Source organism: Heloderma suspectum, chromosome 9 (assembly GCF_057233095.1).
Source record: "Heloderma suspectum isolate Gila_16-S chromosome 9, 16-S_ref, whole genome shotgun sequence".
NCBI classification, from domain to species: Eukaryota; Metazoa; Chordata; class Lepidosauria; order Squamata; family Helodermatidae; genus Heloderma; species Heloderma suspectum.
Window position 1 is genome coordinate 35,737,928 of NC_139466.1, and position 24,961 is coordinate 35,762,888.

Sequence of the window (24,961 nt, forward strand, 5' to 3'; positions counted from 1 at the left end):
GGGTGCTGAACCTCGGGCCTATGGGCCTAATACGGCCTGTCTGGGGGCAGAATCTGGCCCTCTGGTGTTCCCCAGATGGCCACGCCCCTTTCTCCTGGTTTCATCCCTTTCCCCCTGACCACCAGTCATTTGATGGTTCCTGGCTTTTGCCTTTGGTCCCTCCCACCACTGGAATGTGGCCTCCAAGCCTTTTTCTGACATTCAGTTCAGCCCTTGGGCTGAAAGAGGTTCGACTCACCTGTCATAGTGGGATTTCAAAACAAAACAGGTGGTTTCTGGCAGCTCCCAGATCTCAGCGAGTTGTTTTCCCAAACCCATCCACTAGAGGCTTTTCCCATTTTCCCCTGAGCAGCTGACCTCTTGGCCCCTGATTAGCAGTAACAATTCTGAAGACACGAGTTGAAGTTAACGAGGCATGAACTGTCCAGTGTTCAGATATTTATGAATACCATAGAGCGTGGCCCACCAAGGTTTCGATATCACCGAATCATTGTACAATGTGAGCGGCCAAGTGCAATCTAGCCTTAGCCGAGTCCCTTGATGAAAACTGCATTCTACATTATCATGTGCATGCGCCTATGCACATGCACATATACATACATGCACATTGTACTGGGGGAAGAAAGTAAAAGGATGTACCTGAGATCACGACACCTTCCGCATCAACTATAATTGTAGGACCTGGGGGACCAATATCACCAAACTCGCCCTGGAAAATTAAACACAAGTATATGGCTCTACGGTCCACATGAACCACTCCTGCTTAATCCAGAGAGCAATTTAAGGTGCAATCCTATGCAAATTTCTACCCCGCCCTTCAGTAAACAAACAAACGAAAACTCTCAAGGCAGCTTGCAGATACAGAAATATCCATAAACATAGCAAGGTTACAGTCACCAATTGCGAGAAATTTGACAATATTATATGAACATAAATCCTTGCAACAATGTCTGCTTCTTGCTGCAACTGCAATTTCTGTGTTCAAGGCTCCTTTTCTGTGCCTGATTATGAATCAATACAGACATATATGAAAGTGACCTGCAACAAAATTTTGCAGCATAGAGTGCTCCTGTTCAGGCCATGCCCTTTTCCAATTGGGCTGTTTTTGGGGTGCCCCTCCTTGAGTTTTAAAAAAGTAATTTTTATACTTTTGCAAACCTTGGGGTTCCCTCTTGGGTGTGGATGCTACCGTTTTGGTTACATAAAGATTGGCAGTCAGAGATTGTGTTCATTTTTAATATAGAGGATAGCCACTTTGGGGATATTTTCCTTTGTTCTATATATCTGAAATATCAGCACTAGTGGTTCAGGTTTTCATGCAAGAAATTACCTTTCCTCCTGGTGATCCAACCCGCCCAGGATATCCTCCATCACCTTGTAGACCCTGTTTGACAATGAATTATTATTATTAATAATAATTATGATGACTGGTAGCTACTTCTCCCTTAACTTGATGAGCAGTTTATAATCTTTAGCTTGCACATCTGCACATTACACTGCAAGAGGTTCTTAAAGTGAAATGCCCAAGGTCCTCAAATGCCCAGGGTCTCAAATGCCCAAAGGTTCTCAAAGTGAAATGCCCGAGGTTCGCAAATGCCCAAGGTCTCAAATGCCCAAAGGTTCTCAAAGTGAAATGCCCAAGGTCCTCAAATGCCCAAGGTCTCAAATGCCCAAAGGTTCTCAAAGTGAAATGCCCAAGGTTCTCAAATGCCCAGGGTCTCAAATGCCCAAAGGTTCTCAAAGTGAAATGCCCGAGGTTCTCAAATGCCTAAGGTCTCAAATGCCCAAAGGTTCTCAAAGTGAAATGCCCAAGGGCACCCAATGGATTAACTTCTATACACAGATCCAGCCTAGTCACCAAACTGCTAGCCATGTTCTCATAGATCCGTAAGCCAGGATGCACCAGGATCCTTGCTTACTACAAAGAAGCTCTGTGCTGATGCCTTCAGCTTGTTGGCTCCTCCTGGTACAACCTGTTCATCCTTGGTTCCTCCTGGTAGCATAAGCAACTAAACAAACCAGAAATGGTTTGATTCGTGTGACATTGAACCCAGGAGCCTGGCTTTTTACACCCCTTACAAGCTAGGAGCACAAAAAAGGCTTTGTTCATGGCTTACAAATCCTGGCTTCATTTGGATGACATGCTAAAACGAATTGTATACGGTTCATTTAGATCAGGGGTGCACAAGCTTTTTCGGCCCGAGGGCCACATCTGTTGTTGGCAGGGACCCCTGGGTCAATGCATGTGTGTACGTACCCCCGCATACGCCTGCTGTGTGCATGCATGCACGTGCATACACAAAGCTGAAGCAGGCTGGGATTAGGGAATGGACTTGATGCCCCCCTTCCACTCTATGATTCTATGTGGCAGCCCCCAGCTGTTAGCCATGCAGTTTGGGGATGATGGGACTTGTGGTCCAACATATCTGGAGGGTGCCAAATTGTTGCCCTACTTGGTGCAGGAAATCAAGAGCTAGAGCATCCCCAACAGCAGATCTTTAAAAGCCTGTCAGAAAAGGAAGTTTCTTAAGTTAAAAGAAAGTTAAAAGGGGGCAAGGCCTGGATATGCTGCACAGAACTGGATAGCTAGTTCCAATGTTTAGAGACCACCACAAAAAAAGACCTTTTTGGTAGTGATGTTGAGGAACCTCAGGCCTGGCATCCCAATCCAGCCCTGCTGGGGTCCCTATCAGGCCCTCTGGTGTTCTCCAGAGGACCACGCCCCTTTCTCTGGCCCTAACAATTACCAATTGTTTGGTGGTTTCCTGGCTTTTGTGCCATTTCCCCCCTATTCTAAGTCTAAGTTCCTGGCAGGAAGAGCTTTCATTGAAAATATGCTGGCATTTTTGGCCCCACCCCTTTTGCCTTCAGTTTAGTATGTCATTGCTGGAGGCGTAGTACAACCAATGCTTCATTCAACCATACGTTTTGGCAATGCCCAATAGTTGCTTCTTTAGGGGAGGAGGTTATTATATGAATAATCCTTGTATCGCAACACCCTTTATTATTAATGATGTACATGTCCTCTTAAATTATCTACCTGCTTCCTGGAAGTTAATGCACAGTCAGCACAAATGGATTCTTTGCTCCCTTTTGACAGCTAAGGGCTCAATCCTATGCATGTTCGGACAGAAAAAAGTCCTACAATTCCCAGCATGCCCCAGCCAGCAACGTCTAAACATGCATAGGATTGCGCCCTAAAAGACTGAGATTACAACACTGGAAGGATCGACGTTCACCTCCTATAATGCAATGGATTGAGGACTTAACAACACTTTCAGCATTTGAATGGGTGGTTTATACGCCACTTGAGAATGAACACATATGAATATTTGGTCTGCTGCCATTGAAGTTTATGTCTAATCCTTACAAAGCAGTATTTTCATATATAGATATATAGATATATATACACACACACGAAAATACATGAGAATATGAATATACACATTCATTCATTCATTCATTCATTCATTCACAATATTTATATACCGATCCACATCAGAAGATTTTGGAGTGGTGAACAATGAAGTTAAAAGAATAAATTACTAGGTTAAAACAGTTAAAACGTTTTTAAAAACTGATTTTTTAAAATATACATTTCATATGTGTGCATTGAAACTGATATATTCAAATCTTGGTAGCTACAATTTCCCCCCTTTTCTCTTTTTTTGTTTTGCTATAATTTTATGGAATAGTGCATAATTTTGCCCCCCTTTGCCTCCAGATCCACCCTCCACTGTAATGCGGCCCCTGAGAGCTTCTCTGAAACTGAATTTAGCGCTCGGGCTGAGAGAGGTTCCCCACCCCAGGATTAAGCAGTGGCAGTGGGATTAAAGGCACAACGTACCTTTTTGCCTAGGTTTCCAACAAATCCTTTCAATCCCATGTCTCCCTAAAATGAAAGAAAACAAAATACATTCCTGAAGATTTCTAGAGGACTCTGAAGGTATCCAGTGAGGTCAGCAGATCTATTGTTCTATATACTGTGTCAGCACCTGAAGTTCTAATATGTTTTTGGGAAAAGATGTCTTTGTAATCTGATGGTGGGATCAAGGCGGTTGATGGCAAAACCCTAACCAAACCAAACCCCCCAAAAGCTGTTCAACTTCTGCAAAACCATTCACTGAATTGTGGATAATCATGGTATGATGATGTTCAGATTAACTGATGGAGAGAGCAATCCTATGGCCCCTAGGCAGTGTCTGGGGGACATAGGAATGTTCGCTTTTCCTGGATCCAAGGTCAAAGACAGGGCTCTGGCCTCAGAGTCAGGAAACTGGGCTCCCTGCCCCCTTGCATCTGGCACAGAGTAAACTGCACTGGCTGCTACTATGAGGCCACAAATGCTTGTAGAAGAGTAAAAGGAGGCATGCCGGTGGGCAGGGAGAGGAGGAGACCAGTTATGCGTGGATATGAGCTATCCCCAGCCGTTCCTAGCTTCTTTCCCTCCCCCTCCCCAAAACCTCTGCTAGATGGGCAAAAACAACCGTCTAGCTAAAAGGCAGAGTGGGAGGCAAAATGTGCCTTCTACTCTGCACTGGATACTTGTAAGCATTCGAGTTTGGAGGCTTATGAGTACCCAGGGCAGATCCTATAGGATTGTACCCTAAGGGACACACAGACTAAGAAGGAGAAACAATTTTTATCCTAGGATAAATCAGCTTAAGGCCATTCATGGAGCAAACATTTCCTGCCTCCTCTTCCTTTCTGGGGGTTGGGGGCCCTCTTGAATCATGTGGGATGGGGTGTGGGGGAATTGCTTAAAATTGGGCTTGGGTCCTAAGGTATATTAACTTAAGGAAGTTCACAGAAGACAAGTTTCCCATCCCTTCATCCTCCCCCCAAGAACCCCCTGCATCTCATCCCACATGGTTCAGGACGGCCCCCCAGCCCTCCAGAGAGGCTTCTGGGGAGTCACAAGCGGCTGTGGAGGGAGGAGGAGGGGACCCAAACCTTCCTTTCTGTGAATTTCCTGAAGTTAACTTATCTTAGGATCCAAGCCAATGACTATATTTAAGGAACCAAGGGGGGACGTTTGTATTGTTTTGGCTTAAAAAAAAATACACAAAGGAAAACATCCTCAAGGAGTTACTGCTGGTGTTGTAGGTCAGCCAACTTGACATTTTATGCTTACGCAAATAGTCTGTTTGGCTTATAATAATTTTCTTTGTGTATTTTATTTTATTTTATATTTATTTATTTATTTATTTACACTGCTGATAGCGGCAGCTGTTTTGCTCCTGGACCATTACAGAGGCAGTGTTCCCAGTACCACACAGGGTAGGGATGGGGGAGATGTTTGTCCAGTTCACATTTCAATGCGAACTTACCTAACCTCATACTATCAAACCTCTATGCAAAGTGAAACTCAGTCATTCTTTGAAATTTGCATTTCTCCGCATTTTGCAATGGAGTTCTCCAATTTTTTAAAAATGCATATATTAGGGGAAATAACATTAACAAATGCATTATATTGGGAAAACAGTTTTCCAAAGAAGTGTCTGTTAGGCAAAAATGCATGCCAAGGTGTTTTTATTAGGAGAAAACATGTGCAAAAAATGCTTATGAATTTTCCAACAAACATTTCAAGAAAAAATTCAGGATGAACTGAACTTAAGACTGGAGAAATGTTTTAACTTATTCATTTATTATTATTAATCTTTATATACTGCCCTCTCTGCTAAAAAGCCACCAAGGCAGCGTACAACAATTAAAAATAATAAAACCTTGCAACAATAAAAACAAGAACATTAAAAACAGTAAAAACATTTTTAAACAACTGAAGACATTAAAAGATGGATGTCTATAACCTTTCTGAAGGCTAAGAGAGTGTTTGTAGCTCTTGAGGGAGCACATTCCATAGTTTGGGAGCAACACAGGAGAGAGCCCTTTGGCAGGTACCCGACAAATGGGACTCGGTTCTCAAAGTTGAGACAAACTGAACTTAAGATTGGAAAAAATGGGGAAGTGAGAGAAAGCAAAAAGGACAGATTCGTCCGTGCCACCCATGGTGACCAAGGGGGAGCCTGAACCCTTTGCACTTGCAGGAATACCCAATGGTGACACTTGAATGGGCCAGGGCCTGAGTTGCTGCTTGGCTCCCGGCCCATGACAGCACCACCATCAGGTAAACTCGTCAGTGAGTGCGAGGATGAGGCTAGCAGCTGCAGCACTACCACGAGGGGGGACCCAAGTTGTGGTGGGTACTGAGTGCGGAGGCACCGCGAAGAGCCTCTCCAAGACTAGGATTGTCAGAGGAATCGGTCTGGGCGGTCAAGCCTGCTGAGCTTTTGGCGGCTCAGCCCCCCAGAATTTCACCACCAGCATTGCCATTGCCAGGTGCTGTGCACAACGCTCTTGCTCAAGAGAGTTGTGCAGAGCGGCTGGCGGGTGATAGCAGCAGCGGCAGCAGCAATGACATGCAGCTGGCCATTCTGACAGTCATTGTGAGCAAAAGTCTCCCTTCTCCCTCCCACCACCTCAGCATGGGGCAGGTAGACCACTGCACACAATGACTGGAGAGCCCACAAGTTCTGGCGGGGAGTCTGAAGCTCGCCAAGCCAAGCCAGGGGCTCCGGGGAAATCCGCTGAGCCCCAAGAGGGCCAGATTTCCCTGTGCCAGACATGACTATCCAAGACCCCCAAAATATGGAGCCCAGTGACACCAGCTTACCCCCTTCCAAAACAGCAATGGATGGGTTTTATGTGAAGCTACTTACCCTGGGTCCTGGCAAGCCTGGCACACCCTTTTCTCCTTTCTCCCCAAAACCCCAAATGCCCTGAATGGGAAAAAAGGACAAAAGACAACATGGATGAACCCACACCCTCAGTGTCAGAACCAAAATACAACGCAAGCCCAAGATACAGGAAGCAAATGATCTCTCACACATATGGCTCAGTGGAAACAATGGATGGGAAGTGAGGTTTGGACTGGGGCATGTATTTGCATGCAGAGGAACAGAGGAGAAGGCTCTGGTTTCATATCTGTGGTTTGATATGCTGATTTGCAGTCAGAAATTCAAACCACAGTTTCCCATTTCAGATGTAACAGGAAACTCGGGTTTAACAAACCATGGAAGTTTTCCGTTACGGTGCACAAGAGAAGGGAGGAGGGAGCGCATGGGCACTACTTTGGTCTTCAGTCTAATAAACAGGGTAGCCATGTGTGTCCTGTTTTAAAGAGGACAGTCCTTTATTTGAAGGGCTGTCAGAGGACAGCCCTCTAAGAACATAAGAAAAGCCATGCTGGATCAGACCAAAGGTCTAGCCAACTAGCTGCCTGTGGGAAGCATACAAGTAGGAAATGAGTGCAACAGCACCCTCCTGCCCATGTTCCCCAGCAACTGGTGTACATAGGAAGACTGACTCTGGCTCCAGTACCATCTTCTACTTGTATGGCATGTAGCCATAGGACCACAGAATCATAGAATAGTAGGGTTGGAAGGGGCCTACACGACCACCGAGTCCAACCCCCTGCTCAGTGCAGGAATCCAAGTCAGAGCAGCCCTGACAGGCGGCTGTCCAGCCTCATCTTGAATGCCTCCAGTGTGGGAGAGCCCACCACCTCCCTACGGAATTGGTTCCATTGTCGTATTGCTCTAACAGTCAGGAAGTTTTTCCTGATGTTCAGCCGGAATCTGGTTCCTGTCACTTGAGCCCATTCTTCCGTGTCCTGCATTCTGGGATGATCAAGAAGAGATCCTGGCCTTCCTCTCTGTGACAACCTTTCAAGTACTTGAAGAGCTCTATCATATCTCCCCTCAGTCTTCTCTTCTCAAGGCTAAACATGCCCAGTTCTTTCAGTCTCTCCTCATAGGGCTTTGTTTCCAGTCCCTTGATCATCTTTCTTGCCCTCCTCTGAACCCTCCCCAGTTTGTCTGCATCCTTCTTAAAGTGTGGTGCTCAGAACTGGACACAGTACTCCAGATGAGGCCTAACCAGTGCTGAGTAGAGGGGAACTAGGACTTCCCAGGATTTGGAAGCTATACTTCTTTTAATGCAGCCCATCTTGACTAGTAGCCATTAGTAGCCTTATCCTCCATGAAGATGAAGACCTCTATCTGAACATGAGAATCTCTGTCTGAAGTTGACATCTATTTGAAGGACTGTCCAGTCCAAAGCCTGTTTAAAGACAGAGAACCATAAAAAGGGAGGGAGCAAACCGGACTCTGAAATTGCCCATCAACGTCAGCACCTGACCAACAGTTGACTGAGCAAGTACAACAGTCACCTGGTCACAATCTTTCTCACTATGGTCAGATGCCTTATATTTCTATTTAAGTTACAGTAATGTTTCTATATTTGCATTTATAAATATAAATTAGCATATGTAAATGTTGTGCAAACCTGTGTCCTCTTTTGTCCTCTTTATTAGTGTTGCCTGAATGGCCACCCTACGATAAACCAAGGTTCATTGGACCAAAATCATTCTGTCTGACCCAGGATACTAACAACGTGATATTATTCTGGCTAGTATGTCTCCTAATATTATTCAAAAGGATTGTAACATGCATCCTATAAACTACTTTTTTTTCCTCTTGAATGTTCACCTACTTCGAGCCAGAAAGGTCTGATTTCTTCACAAAGCCACCAAATGTGTACAAACTCAGTGCCACAATTTTGCACATTTGTTCAAGTTTAAGAGTGCTTGAACCTTGCTCCAGAGATCTCTGGCCTGTATTAATTTGGAGGCCTGATCTATTCAGAGCCCAGTCAGAGTAGATTCTTTGGATTACCAAGATGAAACTAGCCCTGAATAGATCAGGCCTCCAGATTAATACAGGGCCTCTCATAATGGAAGCCCTGTGACAGCAATGGCCTCTCTCCTGTTAACCTGACTGGAGTCTCCATCCAGCCCAGCAACTGGGTTTGGAATTCTTCCCTGGGTTAAGAATTAAGACAAAATTTCCAGGCTCTGTACAAAAACTGAAAAGAAGACAGGTCCTGCCCAAAGGCTTACATTCGAACAGTAAAGACCAGACACTCTACGCAGGAAAGTAAAGTGCAAGGGAAGGAAGGACAACCAGGAAATAACAGAGCAAAGGAGTCTGATACTGGGTGGAAGGGCATTTTAGTGAGAGAAAGCTGCAAGAGAAAATGGGTGCAGCGTGGGAAGAGAGTATAAGAAAAGAAGAAGAGTAATGCTGGATCAGATAAAAGGCCTATGGAGTCCAGAATTTTGTTCCCACAGTGCCCAACCAGATGCCTGTGGGAAACCCATAAGTGAGACATGAATGCAATAGCACCCTCCACTCATGTTCTCCAGGAACTGGTATTGAGAGGCATCCTACTTCTGATACTGGAGATAATATATAGCCATCATGACTAGTAGCCATTCATAGCCTTATTCTTCATGAATGTATCTAATCCATTACTAAAGCCATTCAAGATGGTGGCCATCATGCATCCTGTGGTAAGTAATTCCATAGTTTAACTATGTGCTGTGTGAAGAAATATTTCCTTTATGTCAGTCCTGAATCTCCCACTGTTCAGCTTCATTATCACTCCAGGTTCCAGTATTAGGAGAGAGGAAGAAAAACTTCTCCATATTCACTTTCTCCACACCATAATTTTGTATACCTCTATCATGTCTCCATGTACTCAACTTTTTTCTAACCTGAACAGTCCCAAAGGTTGTAACTTTTCCTCATAGGGGAGCGACTCCGGCCCCTTGATCATTTTGACTGACCCTTTCTGCACCTTCTCCAGCTGTACGATACCCTTTTTGAGGATACTCTGAGGCTTAACTAGAAAAATAGTGCCTGTAGAGCCGGGGTGGGTGGGTGGGTGGACGGACAACATGCAGCCCACACAGAGGCCACTGCCAGCCCCCCAAATTGTAAATAAATATAAACAAAATGATGTTGTTTTTAGCCCTTTGAGTGCTCTACAGAGTGCCAAAACAAACAAAACAAGTTAATGTTGACCACATTGGAGCTCTGTAGCTGCTTCAGATGCCTTTTTTGAAAAGGTAATTTAGAGAGAGAGAGAGGAGAGAGAGAGAGAGAGAGAGGTGCTGCTGGGGAGAGGTCAGCACATGTGGGAAGGTGGGGTGCTGGAGGGCGAAAATGGCTCCTGGACCCGTGTGTGTACTTGGAACATTCCCTGACCCATACAAGAAAGCAGGACATGTGGAAATCAGCATGTTTTTTTTCCGTCAGGCCCCATACCTCTTTGGCTCAAAAAAGGGAACTGTGCCAAAGGAACATTTCTCCTTCCTCAAACACAGAGCATGTTTAAAATATCAGTATCACCCATACAAAAATTCTGGCGACACACCTTTTCTTCAGCACTAAAACAAAACGCGAGACAGCATGCAACTCTGAGGCATTTTGTAAATAATTTACCTCACAGTTGTAAAGTTTCCTAAAATATTTATTCCTTGGATTATAAAGAAAGGAACGACGTTCACAAAAGTTGAAGGCCTGGGAGAAATCCATTGCCACCACCCAAGAAGTGAGGTAGTGTGTGTGAGGGGCGCGCTGTGTGTGTGAGGGAGACCCAGCTGACATACTGGACTTGTGCCAAGGGTAAGAACCTGGAACAAAATCTCTCCATTTATTGAGCAGGCTGTTTGAAAGGTCAGTGTCCGTCAAAACAATTGACTTAAATATGGGAAAAGTATGTTTTAAAAGTGTGGGGGAAGGAAAAAAAGAATGAAAAGATGCTATCATAACTCTCCAACAGTAAGGAAACCAAATAATGCTTCTGCCTTGTGGCTATGTAAGCATTTTTATTTGTCTTTAAACAAGATACCCCTGGTAACCCTGTGGATAAAAATGTTCAGACACTAAGTCCTGCTCTGGATCACACTGTACATGTTGATGATGATCACAAAGCGTCATTCTCAGGGGTGTTCTGTCTGCTGGGATACTCCCAGGCTGCTGTGGGCTACCACATCGCTCCTTGAAGCAATGGCAACCCCCTTTTTTTTTAAGTAAAAGAAAGGGGGGGAGAAAAGCCCCTCTGCCAGCTTGGATTTCAAAGTAAGACCCACTCAAAAGGTCTTACAAGTTTTCCCCATCCCCCTGAAGATCGATTCAACCTTTGGAAGGCATTTTCACTCAATCCCTATGAAATGCTGGTTGTGTGTGTGTGTGTGTGTGTGTGAGAGAAATTGGGTGGGAGGAAAGTGGTGGGAGGCATCCGCTACGTGCCGCATGTAGGTATGGCAAAGGATAGTCTGCATTGCACGTTATAGTCTACACCTGGGGTCTCCAACATTGTGCCTGTGGACACCAATGTGCCCACAGACACCTTTCTTAGTGCCTGACAGGCTCCCTGCCTCTCCTGATTTTTATTTCATTTCTTACAAATACTTCTTTTTAAAAAAAATGCTACCTTTTCTTTTAACTGGGAAACTGGCATGCTGCAAAATGAAGTGCTGCCCTCCAGTCCCATCTTTATTGGGGTTCAAAAGAATGGTGTTGTGTTTTGGAACTCAGCCCCTACGTCTGCCTTGTATTAGGTTCTTGGGCAAGTTACTTTAGTCACACCAGTTTACCTTCTGGGAAAGGTCACTGGCGATATCTCCCTCATGGCAGCCATTTTAAGAATGGGCAAGCCACTCCTGGCAGCCATTTTGAGAGAGTGTTCAGAATACGCTATCAAAATTCCAAATGAACCCTTGGCATCCATGTTGTTTCCCTACACTGAAATAATACATGACCCTCTGGGGAAACAGTCTGGATTGAAGTGGCCCTCAAATTGTAACCCGATTCTAGCACCATTGTACCATAGACCTGCTAGGCCCTCAGTACCCATTGCTGGAAGCAACAATGGGAAAGGGCAATTGCCTTCACACCCTGCTTGATACCTTCCAGGAGGCATCTGGTTGGTTACTGTAGGAAGCAGGATGCTCCACAAGATGGCCCTTTGGTCTAATCCAGGAACAGTCAACCCAGTACCTAACCACTGGTGATGCTTATTGTTGTCATCCAAAACATCTGGAGGGCACCAAGTTGGCTACCCTGGTTTAATCCAACCGGGTTCTTCTGATATATTCAGTTATAAGCTAAAATATAAGTTATATAATGTTTAAGACTTCCTGTTGGCAGAAGATATTCCATACCACAGATCAATTTAGTTCCCTTCCTCTATGGGAGTATGAGAAATTGGTTTCAGTTCAATGTTTTTTCAGAATTTACCCCGTTCGTATCTCCTGGAACCAAACATGGACCTGAATGCAATCTGCTGACAGAGTCCATAAATGAACAGAAGAAATGTGCTAAAAATGTGGATATTTGAAAAATGCACACAAACGCACTTTAATCAATGGGAGAAAATGTGTACATTTAAAAATGCACACAATTGATGCATATATTTGGAAAACTCTGCATGAATTTTCCTGTGAAAAGATACAGACACGAGTTCGAACAAGCTCTAAGGTGGAACTCAGAGTACCGCAAGGAGCTAGTGTTTTGCTGGTTCACACCTTTCCCATAACTTCCCAGCTCAGAGATGACTGACCAAAAGTCTTGATTTTGAGACCCACAACATATAATTCTCGGCTACATGAATTTCCTCCCTCTTAAGAATGTTTTTTTTTTTTTAACGCAGCTGTGGAAGTCGAAATTTGCAGTGGAAGACCTGTGTACATGTGTGTGTATGAGAGAGGGAGGGAGAGACTTAACCCTTTCCACTCTGTAGTCGGGATGTATGAGAATTTTGTTTCAGTTTGCAAATCACTAAAAAATGGCCTGTTCACAATCCCGAACATGAACATATATTCTCTGAAAATATTCGCAAATTCTTGAACTTGTGTTTGCGTTCACAAAATGTGCACTTTATTAAAAAAAGTACACTTTTAAAAATGCGCACTTTAAAAAATGCACAACTTTTGGAAAATGCACAACTTTGAAAAAATGCACAATTTTCCCATTTGAAAAACCAAAACACAGGCTGCAAATGAGAACAGGCCTGAGCCAAAACGAGCTTTGAAGTAAAGTTCAGAGTATTTCAGCAAGCTCAAGCATCCCTGGCTCTCCCATCCCTACTCTGTTGTTTTTTCTGCCAAAAGCCTTTGCCACCCCAGCTGTTTGCCCACTACAGGGGAAGAGAAGAAAGATCCAGGTATGGAGAAACAGCTGAGAGGGACACATTTTGCTGGAGGGGAAAGGATCAAGAAGCCCCTCCATTTCCCACCTGTGTCTACCATTGAAGTTTGCACAGCTGTGTTAAAAAACCCCACATACACTCAGAGAGAGAGGGGGAGAGAGAGAGAGAGAGCGAGAGAGCGAACAACAGATGACTGAATGACGGCATTTGGACATCACACTAAATTATGGTATAGCAAGCATTAATCCCCTAGCCTCCCTCCAGGCTGGCCCCAGAACAAACTTCTAAGGTTTGTTAAACTAGTTTTCTGTTACATTTGAAAAAGGAAACTATGGCTTAATTGCTACTTCCAAGATGAGGAATTCAGAAGGTTTTGCTTCTGCTTTTAGTTAGCATCATCTGAATAGGAAACTCTGGTTAACATTAACTATGGTAACTTCCTGGAACAAGCCAGTTTCAGGAATCAGAGTTTGAACTTGGCTCATTTTAACATTAACCATAGTTTATCAGTCCAGACGACATGACAAACCATGGTTAACTAAAAGTGGAAGCATAAGCTTCTGAACACAGCCATTGGTGCAAGTTCTTTGGCCCTTAAGATGTAGGTCAAAATTGCACTGTTTTTCATTTAAGCCTCTTTCCACATCATTCCCATATCAGAAGACAGATGCAAATGTAAAGGACTGTGACATGCACAGGTAGTCTGCAGCAAAAATGCCTGAAGTACAGACCTCTTTCCCCCTTTTTTGGCCTCCTCTCTGAGTTATGTCGCCGCACTCACACTTCCAAAAAGTAATACAGGGAAGGGGCTCTCAAGCTTCACTTGTTTGAGAAATCTCCATTCAAAAGGACCAGAAGAGTGGAAACATAATGAACCTTTATGCCATGGATTAAGCAACTTACTGGAGGACCAGGAAACCCTTGGGGACCAGGAAATCCTTCGGGGCCTGGAATGCCCTGGGAAAACAAAACAAGAGGGTCAATGTAAAAGATCAGTGAGTCCAAGGGAAAGGGAACTAAAGTGCACATTACAGTACAGCTTCTCTGAGCATCCTCTTTGAGATCTAGACTTTATACATTCAAATCTTCCATTTTTACAGACATTGGCTCATTCCCAGGTTTACCTGTGCTTGAGAATCAAATGACCAATGTCCTAACAGCAATATGTGGATGAGGTACATATAGATCTCAATCACTAATGCATCAATTATGGCTGCCACCCAATTAAAGAAATCTTCATTCAGTGAAGAGAAGACTTCAGGCTTGCTGGATCTCCTTTGTTTCTTTTTACTGGAAACTCAAGATCCACCAACTGGCACAAGATACAAAATGGTGGCTCAGGTCAACACCTTGGAAGAGGCATTCCCTATCCTCTCCCACACAGGATGGGATGCCTCTTCTAAAACAGCACTTATCGCCTGTATTTTTTTTTATAAGTACTCATGTTAAAAATAAGGTCAACAATTGTAAAATCTAATGACTGGATGAAAGGGGATACCTCTTCACTCAATCAAAATGCTTTTAATCAACTAATTGAACCAATTCACTAAAAGCTGCAGGTTCCACTTCTGTTTGAGAAAAACCACAATTTATATCCAAACCCTAAACTGCAGTTAATCTTAAATATGGTTTGTTAAAATGAGCCAGGTTTTTAAATTATGGGTTGAAGCAGGCTTGTTTCAATAAACCAGTTAAGATTAACCACCATTCCTTGGGTTTGAACGACACAGCAAGCCATGGTTAATCAAAAATGGAAGCAAAAGTTTCTGGACTCCTTGTGATCTTGCCTAGGCTTGCTAAATTATGGCCTAGTATTATTCCCAAAACGTCCTGTGACTAAGTGAATGAGCCAAGATGGTCCAATTTAATATTTGATAATAATTTGTAGTAATACTGAAATTCATTTCAGCCTACATTTTAATACATACCCATGAACCCAGCTTGGAAATATGATCACTGGACAAAACAGATGTCATAAAAACATGGTTACTGTTTCATTAAAGAATTACATCTTCCACCTGGGTTAACATAGTTTCATGATTCAGAGATTCAATTTGGAAACGCTTAGTAGGCTAACATTTCCAAAGTAATGATTAAAATCTTGGACAGCCCTTTGACTGCCTCTTGACCTGGGAAAGCTCCAATTCTCAGAGACAAACAAAAATAAAGAGAGATGGGGCCACGATGCATAGGTCACCTTGGGGGGGGGGGAAACAGCATGGAAATCATTGATCAAGGTTTCTGCAAATCAGTCCTCAAATGAGTTAATGGTTTACAAAGAGGAATAACTACCCAACACCAATTGATCTGCTGATCTCAATTGTCTCTCTTAATTGTGATTAAACTGATCTCAATTGTCTCTCTTCCTTCTGTGCTGCTGCTGCTGCTGCTTCTTCCTTCTGTGCTTCTTGAAATGAAGACTAATCACTTTCAAAGCCAGCTGAAATAGTTTTTTAATCACTGTAGGGGTATGGACACACTGTTGTCTTTGCTCTTTCCCGCGGGAACTGAAGGCCAATAGGATGCTCCTAATGGTTGAGTACATTCCTGCCAGTTAACACAGAGGCTGTGTCAAAAGCTGCTGATCTTACCAGTGGCTGAGATAGAAGCTGAACCATGGATTTCCCAGTTAATCAACTTGTTCTGGTATCAGTGGCCAATGTCAATAAAGAATCGGAGCCAGAAGGAGGTCCATGGATCATCTCATCTAAGACCCCCCAAAATGCTTGCACCTTCTTTGAACATGCAGCAGGGATCACAAACTCTGCCCCAGACCCAGGCTGTAATTTCAACACCCCCCAAGGGTGCACTGAAATCCCCCCACCTCCAAATTCCCTCCTTCCGCAATCCTCATATACACTGCTATATCCTCACAGATAGCAGCAGGAAAAAGTGATGTGTATGAGGGCTGCTGGAGCAGGAGGTGGAGAGAAAATTCTCCACTCCCTTCCCCAGTGGTCCTGATACAGATCGCTGCTAACAGGGGCGAGGAAAGTGAGATCTGACCACCAAATAAGCACTACTTGCAGCCCTCAGGGCCAAAAAGGTTGTGCACTCTTGACCTACCAGAAAGGACACACCACGACCCCCCACAACCCCGGTGGGCAATTTATTTCATTGCTGAATGGCAGTTAAAATGAGAAACAACCAAGGGCAGAATCCAATGGGGCACTTCTGCCCCGCCGATTGTGTTACACATGCAGCCCCTGCCTCTCGCGCAATGATGCTTCAGCACATCCAGGGCAACCTGAAATGAGCAGAAATGCTCGTTTCTGGAAGGAGGCAGGTCAGCAGAGCTCGCACAAGGGAGATCCACTGAACTGCCTCCTTCCAGAAACAAGTGTTTCTGCTCATTCCGGGGCTTCCCTTAGGAAGCGCTAGATCTGCCTTATGTAAGTGGTGGGTCCCGCTTCACAATGCAGTCGGTGGGACCCACCGCCAGTGGAAAGGAATTGGCAGGGCGGAAAAGAATCAGTGGGGTAAGCACCCTATTGGATCCTGCCCAATGAGTCTAGCAGCACCTTAAAGACTTAGCAAAGTCTTTCTGGAATAAGCTCTCGCAGTCCATGAAAGCTTATGCCATAACAGAGTGATTTGTCCCTTAAGATGAGATAAGACTCTTTGCTTTTTTTGGTTGCAACAGTCAAGCATGGCTACCCCTCTGGGACTTATCGTCGCATTCATAAGAACATCAGAAGAGTCCTGCTGGATCAAACCAAGGGTCCATCTAGTCCAATATTCTGTTCACACAGTGGCCAACCAGCTGTCGACCAGGAAACCACAAGCAGGACATGAGTGCAACAACACCCTCCTATCACGGTGAACGTTACAGAGAACTAGAAAAGGAAACCAGATCATTGGTCCCTCTAGCCCAAAGATGAGGAACCTGTGACCCTCTAGAGGTTGTTGGTCTCCTCTTCCCATCAGCCTCAGCCAACCTAGCCAATGGTAAGGTATGATGGGAGAAGTAGTTCATCAACATCTGGAAGATCATAGAGCAAGGGTTGTTATAAAGTTCCCCTGCCTTGCTCTAGCCCAGCCCTGTCTATGTTGACTGCTACCAGCTCTCAATGGTTTTGGATGGAAGCCTTTCCCAGTTCCTCTACCTGAGATGCCCAAGGATTGAACTGAGGCCCTTCTGGCCCCACCAGTGGTCTTGGGATCCCACCCCAAGTGTTATACAGCTTTTCTACACGAGGCTCTTATCTACTTCCAGTTTCATCACCAAAGTGAGATCTGAGCATAGCACAAATAGCATTTCCCCCTGCTTTTCTGCTACTTAACCTCTGGGTGGCACTGTGGTATAGCAGAATAGTGCAATTGCACAGGTGGAAAAACTGTTTTCTTTCATTTTTACAAATAAATGCTGTATTTTCCGTGCTCTAAAATAACTCGCCAAAGGTACTCTTTAAAAACAGAAGCAAAACTGGAGGGTGACATCATCATGTAAAGGATCTGTAAACAACCATGAGTAGGGAATGACCAGCATCCAATAAATGCCTTGTGTAGAAAAACTCATAGGGTGCACAGGAAGCTCCTTTATACCAGGACGTAATATCAGTCCATTTAGCCCAGTATTGTCTTCTCAGCCTGGCAGTCGCTCTATAGCATCTCAGGCAGAGGCCTTTTTTCATATCACCTGGTCCCTGATTCTTTTAACTGGAGTTGCCCAAGGATTTAACCTTGTGCTCTATCACTGAGCTACAAGTCTGCTCAGTGAATGGAATGTCTGTTTTTTGCACTTCTAGTACAAACAACCAAGGGTTAGGCTTCTGGGCCTAGGATTATTTATTTATTTATTTATTAACTTTATTAATCACCCATCTGGCTGGTCATCCAGCCACTCTGGGTGATGTACAGCATATAATAAAACAATTTAAAACAATAAATTCCTACAATAAAAACGTTTTCTAAAATACCCTAACCCACCCCAAATGCCTGCCTGAACAACCACGTTTTTAATGCATGGCGGAAGCTCATTAAAGAGGGGGCATGACGGAGTTCCCTAGGGAGGGAGTTCCACAGAGTGGGGGCCACCACAGAAAAGGCTCTCTCCCTCATCCCCACCAGTCTAGCTGTCAGGCTGATGGGACAGAGAGAAGGCCATCCGAGGCTGATCTTGTTAAGCGGCCTGTCTGGTGTTGACACGTAGAGCGCATTACAGTAGTCTAAACAAGAGGAGATCAGGGCATGTACTACTAATGGGAGCAGATGGTCGGGAAGGAAGGGGCGCAGCCACCATATCAGATGGAGTTGATACAGTACTGTCCAGCTCACAGCTGACACCTGAGCCTCCATGGACAGCTGGGAGTCCAAAATGACCCCCAGGCTACAGACCTGGTCTTTCAAGCGTAGCCGTACCCCATTCAACATCAGGTCAACATCCCCCAGCCTCCTCTTGTCTCCCACCAAAAGTACCTCGGTCTTGTCAGGGTTCAGCTTCAGCTTATTCCTCCTTATCCAGCCACTCACCATCTCCAGACATTTGGACAGGGATTCTACAGCCAACCTTGGTGAAGATTTGTTCAGAACTTGAGGATCCAAGGAGGGCTTCTTTAAGAGCGGTCTTATCACTGCCTCCTTGAGGGCTGATGGCATCACTCCCTCCTCAAGGGAGGCGTTCACCAACGCCCTGATCCCCTCACCCAGTCTCTCTCTGCAGCCCATAATGAGCCAAGATGGGCAAGGATCAAGTAAGCAGGTGGTCGGCTGCACAGATGAAAGCACCTTGTCCACTTCATCAGAAGGAAGAAACTGGAACTGATCCCACAAAACCGGTTTGCCACAGGCCGCCTCTTGCTCACTAACTGTATCCACACTATGTGGAGTAACACCCCTAATCTGATCAATTTTATCTGCAAAGTGCCTTGCCAAGGCCTCACAGGAGGCCTTAGAATGCTCCAGTGGTTCCAGAGCCACAGGACCGACCAGGCTCCGGATCACTTGGAACAGCCTCCTGGGACAGCACTCTGCAGACGCGATAGAGGCAGCATAATATTCCTTTTTTGCTGCCTTCACCGCCATATGATAGGCTGAAGATACAGCTCTAGCCCGTGTCTGATCGTCTTTGGAGCGAGACTTCTGCCACCGGCGCTCTAGCCGTCTCACCTCCTGTTTCAGAGCTCGTAACCGTGGATTGAACCATGGTGCAGTCCGAGCCCTGTTCAGGGGGAGAGGGCGTTTCGGAGCCACCTGATTTAATGCCCAAGTGACTGCGGCATTCCAGCCACCCACCAGGGTCTCGATCGAGTGGCCATTGGCGTGCCCCAGAGAATCCCCAAGCGTGTTCAGGAATCCATTCAGATCCATAAGACGCCTAGGGCAGACCATTTTAATGGGTCCTCCACCCCTGCGGAGAGGTTGTGGAACCGAGAAGTCTAACGTCACTACATAGTGATCTGACCATGACAAGGGGGTGGTGGATATACCCCCGACTTCCAGATCACTCCCCACTTCTCCAGAAACAAACACAAGGCCTAGTGCATGACCAGCTACATGGGTGGACCCAGTTAGAATATGGTGCAGCTCCCAGGAAGCCATGGTCTCCATGAAGTCCCGAGGTGCTCCTGTGAGGATGGCCTCTGAATGTATGTTGAAGTCCCCCAACACCAATAAGTTAGGGTACTGCACACGCACATCAGAGACCACCTCAAGCACCTCGGCCAGGGAGCCAGTTGTGCAGCGGGGTGGACGGTACACGAGCAGAATCCCCAGACTGCCCTTCGGGCCCAACCTCCAGTACATGCACTCAGCAACCTTGGTCTCCCAGAGAGGGGGTCTGGTGAAGACCAAGGACTCTCGGTAGATAACAGCCACTCCCCCTCCCCGATCCCCAGCCCTCGGCTGCTGTGCATATGAAAATCCAGCTGGACACATGGCTGCAAGGGTTGGAGCAGCAGCCTCGGCCAGCCAGGTCTCCGTAATACATGCCAGATCTGCACCCTCATCCAGGATCATGTCATGGATGAGGGAGGTTTTCTGGGTAACAGACCTGGCATTGCAGAGCAGCAAACAAAGGCCAGAAGATGGAGTCACGCCTCCCCCAGCCATCCTTTGGCTCTGGACAGGCCCGGAGCAGGGGACAGATACTACACATCTCTCCCTTGTTCCCCTTACCTGGCATGGCCTGCCCCTAACACTCCGCCAGCCTGGTCCTGCAAGGGGGCCTGGTCCTGCAAGGACTGGCGGTCTGCCAGGCAGAAGTCCGCGGGGAAGGCCTGGTGTTGGTGGCAGCAGCAGCAGCAGCAGGCCCAGCAGCAGCATCCTCCCAAGGTCATGCCTAGAAGTGCTGGATCATCCCTGCCACTGCTTTCCCCTCTGCAAAATCACTTCTCCCCAGTTGTTTTACTGCTGGCAGGGGTTGCTGCCTTGGGAGGATGAATGGCCTCAGAGAAGCCATTGCAGGGGAACATATAGGCAGGGGAAAGGTTCAGCGTACCCACCCACTGTTTCATAGTGATTGGGTGGCCACCTGATTCTGATACAGTTCTGTTGCCATTATGGCTGCCCTACATGTCTGGTTACTGACTGTGCAACTCTCCACAGAGGAGACACAGCATTCCTTCCTTTGGATATTACAGCAACCGAAGTGTGAAATGCAGATGCACAAGTCTCTTGGCGTGTCCCGTTTTTGACACTTCCGTTTAAATCCTGAAACCAACCACAGAGCTTGATTTCTGAAAAGAAAAAGTGCTGGGAATCAAGTCAATCTGGGAATTACGCCCTCAGTCTAATTTTCTGATTCCTGGAAAAGGCACTCTGCACATTCGCTGAGCCACTTTACATCCTAATTATGAATAGAAACAAGTGGGAGCTGTAAGGAAAAGTTGAAGCGTGGAATGCTCCTGTAGAGGGTTTCAGCCAGCCAGCCATGCCTAGGTTATTCCATTCCATTCCATTCCATTCCATTCCATTCCATTCCATTCCATTGACTTGGTGTTCCATTTGCCCACACACAACAGACACTCAGCTTTCTGTGGCCACTGAGTATGCTCAGTCCTGACTGGGCTGTTTTAAGGGCTCCCCCACCTTAGATTTTTTTCTAAGGGTTTTTGGTACTTTTGTCCCAAGACTGCTGATACCTCCCTCTTTGTGTATGGATGGTGCTGTTTTAGGTACATAAAGATCAGTTCTTGGAGAATAAGTTGTTGTTATTCTATCTACCTACCTACCTTTTGTTTTTCATCTGTCTACCAACCTACCTATGTATACATACACATATTGCTTTTCTGTGGCCCATCAGCCAGGTCTATAGCTTAACTCTCATTGATATCTGAACAATTTGGGAAATGAGAAAAATTGCTGGGGGGGGGGAGGGAGAGCAAGGCCATCCCACCAGCCCTGCTGAAGGCCACCCCCATGAAGGCTCCTCTTCCCTCAACTGTCGCTGCTACCAGCTATTCCAGCAGGCTGTACTGATGGACATGACAGAGCCAAGGGGGTGGGGGGTCATTCCACCAGCCCTGCTGAAAGGTAATTTTCCCCTCTTCTCTCTCCATTCCTTTTTCCTTGTGTGTTGTGTCTTTTTTAGAATGTAAGCTGCTCTGGGGGCCTTTTTGGCTGAGAAGCAGGGTAAAAATCATAGAACAGTAGCGTTGGAAGGGGCCTATAAGACCATCGAGTACATCAATCAATCAAACAAACAGAGTATCCAACAGAAAAAATATTCCTTGAACCAAACATTCTAGGCAGCCTGAAGTCTTTCCGCTTGGCTTCCACTACAACTGAAAGCATATACATATCTGGCTGAGCCACAGTGAATTAATCTGTTGCGAGCTTGACATTCTCTGGTTTCTTGCAGTAAAAAAAAAGGCACTCTGGGCCCCAGAGAGGTAACTAGATTATAGAACAGACCTTTGCTCCTTGCTGTCCTTTGGAGAATCCCAAGAATTCCAGTATCCCAGTGGAAGGTGGAGGTCCAGCAGGGCCTGGAAGCCCAACATCTCCCTAATGGAGGAAAAACAGAGTATGTCAGATACATGAAAGGTTGGACTGACCTAATGTCAAGAAGCCCCTATACATAGAAGGCCATTCAATTTATGACTTCCACAGTTAAATTACATTTCAGGGATCTTCAAGCTGATGGAGAGCCAGTGTGGTATAGTGTTGGACTGAGACTCAGGAGACCTGGGTTCAAGTCCCCACTCAGCCATGACCTACCTCACAGGGCTGTTGTAAGGATAAAATGGAGAGGAGGAGGAGTATACCATGTACTCCTCATGGACACCATGGGTGGGCAGAAGTAAATATCCAGATTTTTTATACTTCAACTCCAGCATTCCATTGGCCATGACGGCAGATGCTTCTGGGAACTGAAGTCAAAAACTCCGGAGAGACCTACCTTCTGCCCCGCCCCCCCGATATATACCATCTTGGGCTCCTTGGAGGTAAGTGGGATATAAATGTAACAAATAAATAATAAAACACTAAATGCTCAGCTTGGAAAACCCAGAAGTTGGCACGGCAACATCAGTTCTAAAACACAAGAAGGGTCTTCTCAAACAAAATACCACCACAACCAAAACCCAATATACAAACACCATTGAATCTTCATTTAAGTGTTTTTAACATACACAGGAGCCTCATTCAGACATTGAAAAAGGGCTGAAATCAACTCATAAGGAGCACCCCAACCCCAGCTTTCTCCTTTGTCATGTTTTTCTCTCTGTACATCGGGTTGGGGGGTGGGGGAGCAGTCTGAAGAGGAGAAGTCTCTTGTATCCATGGAGGCTCTCCACATGACCAAAGGAAACAGACTAAGTTCCCAATAACAGCTCAAAACGAACACACAAGCTGCACCTTGTGTGTTCATTTTGGGCTCTCCACATGAGCACTAAGAAGAGAAACAGGTTCTCAGGATGAAAGATAAAATTTATTATAAAAAGCCCTTCTTATAATAAATTCTTATAAGAAGCTTCTTATAATAAATTCTATCTTTCGTCCTGAGAACCCGTTTCTCTTCTTTGTGATCTACTTTGGATGCTCACCTCCTTCTGTTCTTGGGCTCGCCACATGAGCCAAAATGTGGATTTTTCGGTTTCCCCAGTCACTGAGAGGTACAGCAGGCTCTCCTCCTCAAATTGCCGGCCTCCATGAGTTGAGGGCGACAAACATGACAGAGGAGAGGGGCAGGCCTGGAGTGCTTCTTCTCCTCACATGTTGACTTTAACCCCTTTTTGAATGCCTGAATAGGGCTTACTACAAACACAGACCAAGTATATAGACCAATATACTACAGAGTACTGGCAGAATTCTGTTTTGACTACACAAACGCCCTATTCAGGCATTCTCTTACCAGGTATAATCAACACATGAGGAGAGGGAGTGCTCCAGCTCGCCCCCCTCCGCTGGTCACACCTGTCATCCTCTACATCCAAGCCCCACCCACATTACAGAGGGGGCAGGAAGGCCAACAGTCAGGCGTTCGAGCATGGGCAGCTGCGGAAGCCAGAACAGAAGCAGAGTCCGAAGTGCCGTCTCTGAGAGCCGCACCACGCTGGCGCGCTAATGAGAAACAGACTGGGCATGCTACTGAGGTAGTTGCACGATAATAAACACTTTCCTGTTAGCACTCTCTTGACAGCTGCAGAAATCTGGGGAAGTGAACGGCTGGCTAGGAACACCCTAGGCTACCTCCGGGATCCGAAGCAGCGTGTCTCTGACAATGCAGTCCGATGCATGTCTTCACAAAGGTAAGCCCCGTGGAGTTCAAAGGGGCTTACTTCAAGGAAAGTGGATACAGCAGGGGTGCAGAACCTCTGGTCTGGAGGCCAAATTCGCCCTGCCTGGGGCTGCAAATTGACCCTCCCCAGCGTTCTCCAGATGACAACTCCGCCTTTGCCTGGCGCCCCTCTTTCCCCTGACCACCATTTGTTTGGTGGTCTCCTGGCTTTCGTGTGACATTTTCCCCCATTCTAAAAGACTGAAACGCCTCTCCCAAGGCTTAATTACTGGCAGCTAAGAACTTCCAGCTAAAATATGCTGGTATTTTCAGTATTTTGGCCCTGCCTCCGTTGTTTTTGGCCCTGGCCACTACTGGAATGTGGCCCTTGAGAGCTTCTCTGAAATGAAATTCGGCGCTCAGGCTGAGGCCTAGATATGGATACTGACAGATATAAATGTTTTTCCCTGTTATAGTCTGATCGTGAGGTGAAGTGAACCCATTTTTGGCAAACTGCTTGTTTGCTTTTTAACATGTTTAATAACATACTAGCTACCTGTTCAGAATGATCACTTTGCAGGAAAGTTACATAATGTAGAGGCTTGGTTTCTGTATGAATGTTATATTGTTTCATATCTCCTTATAGAACAACAACAACAACAACAGTTTCAATGCCACTAGTGTACACAATCCTCTCCCTCCCTCATTTTGTCTTCACAACAACCCTGCAAGAAAGGATAAAGTGGATAAAGTGGATTAGTGGATAAAGTAGCAGTTACAGGAACTCTGGGGGAAAGCGACCATGTTGTACTTGAGTTCTTGGTTTTAAGGGAAGCAAAAGCTGAGTGTAGTCAAACGCGTACCCTGGATTTTAGGAAAGCTGATTTTAATAAACTCAGAACAATGATCAGTAAGGTCCCATGGCAAGTGACGCTAACGAGAAAAGGAGTCCAAGATGGGTGGGAGCTTTTCAAAAAGGAAATTCTCAAGGCACAATCACAAACAATTCCAACAAGAAGAAAAGGTGGAAGACAACAAAAGAAGCCAATGTGGCTTCACAAAAAGCTTAGGGATGACCTGAAAACTCTCAGAACCGCTGTCTATTCTCTTTGAGAAATCATGGAGGATGGGGGAAGTGCCAGATGACTGGAGGAGGGCTAATGTTGTCCCTATCTTCAAAAAGGGTAAAAGGGAGGAACCTGAGAACTACAGACCAGTCAGTCTGACATCAATCCCTGGGAAAAT

At 45.6% G+C, this 24,961-nt stretch overlaps 1 protein-coding gene across 2 annotated transcripts in view; it reads right to left on the reverse strand.

The window, feature by feature from the left end:
• Positions 1–24,961, reverse strand: part of COL4A6 (collagen type IV alpha 6 chain) — a 298,701-nt gene that overhangs the window by 77,432 nt on the left and 196,308 nt on the right. For both annotated transcript variants that reach the window (XM_084814107.1, XM_084814108.1), the window contains exons 12-17: positions 21,910–22,002; positions 13,960–14,013; positions 6,720–6,779; positions 3,848–3,892; positions 1,331–1,384; positions 640–709 (exon numbers count right to left, since the gene is read on the reverse strand). In XM_084814107.1, coding sequence (XP_084670233.1) covers positions 640–709; positions 1,331–1,384; positions 3,848–3,892; positions 6,720–6,779; positions 13,960–14,013; positions 21,910–22,002 — 376 coding nt within the window. The remainder of the gene's footprint in view (positions 1–639; positions 710–1,330; positions 1,385–3,847; positions 3,893–6,719; positions 6,780–13,959; positions 14,014–21,909; positions 22,003–24,961) is intronic.